This window comes from Protobothrops mucrosquamatus, unplaced genomic scaffold (genome assembly GCF_001527695.2).
Source record: "Protobothrops mucrosquamatus isolate PMUCROS unplaced genomic scaffold, P.Mucros_1.0 scaffold6671, whole genome shotgun sequence".
NCBI lineage: Eukaryota > Metazoa > Chordata > Lepidosauria > Squamata > Viperidae > Protobothrops > Protobothrops mucrosquamatus.
In genome coordinates this window covers 19386-24811 of record NW_015392490.1, presented here as the reverse complement: position 1 = coordinate 24811, position 5426 = coordinate 19386, and the positions used below count along the sequence as shown (strand labels likewise).

Here is a 5426-nt window from a genome sequence, read left to right as displayed (position 1 = left end):
CCCCCCCCCCCCCCCCCCCCCGTATCTTCCCATAACTAAATGCACCTTGCCTCTACAACCATATATTCCCTGCCCCCTGACCCTCCCCTCTGCCATTCCCCACCCGTCCCACTTCCCAAATCTTTCTCGGCACCCATCTCCCAAAAAGGGTCTGGCAAGACCAGCCCGGCTTATGCCCTCCGTGGCCTCCCTGCTCCCCTCCCAGCGGAACGGGCCAACTTGCCATGGGACAATTCAACAATTCAATGTAATTATTTAAAATAATTTAAAAAATGTTTTAATTGCCGTCATTCACATTTTATCTTCTCCCTCCTCTGGCATCCTTCCTTCCACTACTTCTTTGACATTACGGTAACTCTTGTCCTGTGGTGAGTTGTCCCCCACTGAGCTGGTGAGATGAGTTGGCCGCAGTAAGCTGGCCACGGTGAGCTGTTGTAGGCCCCCTCCCAGCCCCGTGGCTTACGCAGTGGTAGCAGCTCCAGCCGACGGTGGAGTGGGCCGCCTCGATGGCCTCCGAGGCCTCGTCTGGGGAGAGTAGGCCCATGCGCCGCAGGCAGCCATCATGATAGACCTTGGTGCACACCCGGCAGGGCAGAAGGCTGTCTGCCGTCCACACCTCACAGACTTCACACATCTCTTCGTTGGTCACCTGCAGGGGGAAGGAGGGCTGGGAAAGATCCGGGAAGAGCCCTCCGGTCCTGAGAACCCAGCCCCGGTGGACGAGCCTCTTTGGGGCTCCTGGCACAGATGAGCCTCTGAACTTTGGATTGGCCAATGCCAAGAAGGAGCAAGGAGAGGACTCGGAACTACAGTGCTGGAAGAGACCTTGGAGGTCATCTAATCCAACCCCCTGCTCAAGCAGAAGACCCTCTACCATGCCAGACAAGTAGCTGCCCAGTCTCTTCTTAAAGAGCTCCAGTGTTGGAGCACCCACAACTTTTGGAGACAAACTGTTTTGGTGATTAACAGAATAATAGAGTTGGAAGGGACCTTGGAGGTCTTCTAGTCCACCCCCTCTGCACAAGCAGGAGACCCAATCCCATGTTGGACAAATGGCTGTCTAGTCTCTTCTTAAAATCCTCCAGTGATGGAGTACCCACAACTCCTGTTCTCACTGCCACCCTCCCCACCCCCCGGGGCCCACAGAGAATATGACTGCTCAAGCCAGGGGCCACTAAATTTGCTCTGAAAAGGATAGGTATTAATGATAAGACCCAGACAGAGGGGTTTCCAGGCTCTTTCTGGAGAGAAGCCACATTCTTGGACCACCAGCTTCAGGATCCCGGCTGGGACCAATTGGGGCATGAAGGTGACCTGTGTCCTGGGCAGAAGGAAGCAGCTGGAAGTTGTTCTGATTCTCCCAAGCATTTCCAGTTGGTTTCACTACATGTTCTTCCAACCACACGTGATTCCATTTCTTGTCACACATCCTTTCTCATTTGTATTTTTCGTGACCTTTTCCAGAATATTCCCCTACTTTGCAAGCCCCTCTCCCTACAGTCATTTTTTCCTGTGTTAATTCACACACAGTAATTCATTTTCCTCCAGCTGTTTTGTGACGGAGAACGGCACCAAAATGGGAGAAATGGTTTATCTCTAATAAACCATTTCCTGTTTTGGTTCCGAAAGTCTCATTTAAGCAGGTTCACATTCAAAGATGAACCGGACAGCTCTTAGTTCATTCCTCTCCCCCTCCCAAAAAACACTTGAGATTCTGAGGGTGACAGTGATGAGAAATTTATTCGGTTTTTGTTTTCGCTGTTTTAATATTTTCAAATTGTTTTAGCATTTTAATCCACCCAGAGTCACTTGGTTAATTTGGGCAGCTATAGAAATGGAATGAATAAATGAATAGAGGACGCCCAGCTGTGAACTGGGTCTTTTTTAGGGCAGGCCTTTCCAACTTGGCACTTTCCAGATGTGTTAGACAATGAACACTGAAAGCAACACATCGGGACTGTGTCATCAGGTAGTGCTAATTCTCTGGGGGAGGGGGGGGAGAGGGCAAACAACCTTTGTTCTAAATCTTCCCCTTCGGAAGAGGCTGCGTATTTGCCTAATCCCGAGCTTCACCTGTTCCAGACGTGGCTGGATTTTCTATGAGGCCCCTGGAGAGATTGCTTCTGGTTCTCCCCAGCCTCCGATACATATGAGGAGAGAGAGTTTGCTTTCAGGACTGCAAGACAATTGTGCGAGGAAATCTCTCTCTCTCTCTCTCTCCCTCCCTCCCTCCCCTCCCTCCCTTTCACTCTCACTGACACTCACACTCACACACACACTGCTTGGGCTGGCACAATATATTACTCAGAGTGGAGGGGTCGGGCAATATTTGGTGAGGAGTGATAGGGAACTCCAGCTATTATCTCAGTAGATTCTGCAGCTGGTCAAATCCAAGGGGGGTTGTGAAGAGAGACGAGTGGGCTTTGAGGCAAAGGCAGTTGAGGGCAAAGATGTACCGGTAGTCCCAAAGATGCTTTTTCACGAGGCAACTGGACATTCTTGTTTTTTTTCTCTGAAGACCTTTCGCTTCTCATCCACTATGACCTGGGTGACTGAGAATCTCCATAGACATTTAGCTATGTACTGGTAGTCTTCAACTTATAACAGTTCATTTAGTGACCATTCAAAGTTACAACAGCACTGAAAATGATCATTCTATTCTATTCTATTCTATTCCATTCCCTCTTTATTCCATTCTATTCCATTCCCTCTTTATTCCATTCCATCCCATTCCCTCTTTATTCTATTCCGTTCCATTCCATTCCCTCTTTATTCCATCCCATCCCATCCCCTCTTTATTCCATTCCATTCCATTCCCTCTTTATTCTATTCCGTTCCATTCCATTCCCTCTTTATTCCATTCCCTCTTTATTCCATTCCATTCCATTCCCTCTTTATTCCATTCCATCCCATTCCCTCTTTATTCTATTCCGTTCCCTTTATTCCATTCCATCCCATCCCATCCCCTTTATTCCATTCCATTCCTTCTTTATTCCATTCTATTCCATTCCCTCTTTATTCCATTCCATTCCATTCTTCCCTCTTTATTCCATTCCATTCCCTTATTCCATTCCATTCCATTCCCTCTTTATTCTATTCCATTCCATTCTTCCCTCTTTATTCCATTCCATTCCATTCTTCCCTCTTTATTCCATTCCATTCCTTCTTTATTCCATTCCATTCCATTCCCTCTTTATTCTATTCCATTCCATTCCTTCTTTATTCCATTCCATTGCATTCCCTCTTTATTCCATTCCATTCCATTCCCTCTTTATTCCATTCCATCCCCTCTTTATTCCATTCCATTCCTTCTTTATTCCATTCCATCCCCTCTTTATTCCATTCCATTCCATTGCATTCCCTCTTTATTCCATTCCATTCTCTCTTTATTCTATTCTATTCCATTCCGTTCCATTCCATTTTCACACTTACAACCGTTGCAGCATTCCCAGGGTCATCAAAATTCAGACGCTTGTCAAATGGCTGCTATTTACAACGGCCACAGTGTCCCAGGGTCACATGATTGCCTTTTGCCATCTTCTTTATAAGCAAAGTGAACGGGGAGGCCAGATTCACTTAACAGCTTAACTTAGCAACTGCAGAGATTCACTTAAGAAAGGCCATAGCAAGAAAGATCATAAAACGGGGGAAAAAATATTTAAAAACGTATCTCGCTTAGCAACAGAAATTTTGGGCTCCTTGACTTATGACCCAAATGGTGGTCATAAGTTGAGGAGTACCTGTATCAGGGATGCAGACTGGCAGCATCACTGGATTTATACATTAAGAGGGTTTGGGGCTGCCGTGACTGATTGGAAAGCGGCTTTGAAGTCACAAAGGAGGACAGAATGATGAAAAGGGCAATCAGCTTCAGGGCTATCCCACAAAAACGGGGAATTTCATGCTTGGAATCCTCCAGAGAGGAGGGATCCTTGCAAAGAGAAAGAAGGATCCACAGCCAAGCCTTGAAGCAAATTAGCAGCAAAGCTACACTCGGTAGGCTCTCTTCCATTCTGGGCACTGCATCTTAAGGAANAACGCCGGGGCCTCATCTCAATTCCTAACGAGGCTTAGCTAATTGTCAGCGCTGACTCCTCTCGCTAGCAGACCCCAAGGTAGAAGCGGCTACAGGAAGAGAGGCGTTCCAGGTGTGGCTAACGGTGGGACACTTGTGGGGATTCTGCTCACGAAATGTTGGCCTCTAGACCAGCTGACAAGCCTGTCCTGGCTCGGAATAATAGAATAACAGAATTGGAAAGGACCTTGGAGGTCATCTAGTCCAACCCCCTGCTCAGGGAGGAGACCCTATACCATTTCAGACAAATGTCTGTCCAGTCTCTTCTTTAAAACCTCCAGTGATGGAGCGCCCACAACTTCTGGAGGCAACTTCTGTTCCACTGATTAATTGCTTTGACTCTCAGGAAAGTGGGGTGCTAGGATAATATTCAATATGGAACTACAGCACCTCCTAAAGCACTTCATAAGTTATGAGACAGCCCAATAAATGGAATCCAGATTTGTTTCCTTAAAAACCTCTCATAGAAGCTCATTTAGTCCACTATTAGGGAAAAAGTGGATTTGTGTCCAGAATAAATTTTGAATTGCTGACTACATCCAGAGGATATTTTCACCCACCTGGGCAAAGCAACTGTCAATTTCCCCAAAGAGGAAATTATCCTCCTTGCTCCATAAATTGGAAGAAGGAATAGAAAAGACCAACAATAACAAGCCAGGGCTTGCCTGCCTACCAACATCGAAGCTGGGGACCCTGACAATCTTTTGACAGCTCCGTTCTCTGCCAGATGTTGCAAACCTCTACTGAACTTTGTATCTTATTCATGCAGGGCCAGAGTGGCTAAGCCAGGGAGGCGTAAGTAACTTGGTTAGCTAGATGGTTAATTTTATTTGGAATTTTTATGGTGTGTAACCGTGTCTTCCCTGTTTTTCTTACATGTTTTCCTACATACCTGGTCTAAACCAGGGATCTCCAAACTTGACAACTTTAAGACTGGGGGACTTGAACTCCCAGAATTCCTTAGCCAGTGTTGATCGCTGGGGAATTCTGGGAGCTGAGGTCCACCAGTCCTAAAGTTGCCAAGTTGAAGACCTCTGATCTTAAGCTTTTAAGCAAGTCTTAAAGTCGCCAAGTTTGGAGACTCTGGTCTAAACCCCTGGTCTAAGCTTTATGATTCACTGTCCAGAGTCCTTCAGTATTAGGGCAGGCTAGATCTGAAGAATTAATTAAATGAATAATTTTTATTAAAAGGAAGATTATTATAAATATAATAATGTTGTAATAATTGAAAACAATTGAATGATAATTAAGTAATTGAAGTTGTAAACCTTATTAAGGGTTCCAAATGATTTTTTATAGGTGTAGCCTCATGAGATGACAGAATTAACTTGTTAACTTTATGGAAGATGGG

General features: G+C 45.7%; 1 protein-coding gene across 1 annotated transcript in view; it reads right to left on the bottom strand.

Annotated features, from left to right (window-relative positions):
* The window catches only part of PHF24 (PHD finger protein 24), a 27607-nt gene that overhangs the window by 11500 nt on the left and 10681 nt on the right, over window positions 1–5426 (bottom strand). The window contains exon 7 of the mRNA XM_015829657.1: window positions 464–649. Coding sequence (XP_015685143.1) covers window positions 464–649 — 186 coding nt within the window. The remainder of the gene's footprint in view (window positions 1–463; window positions 650–5426) is intronic.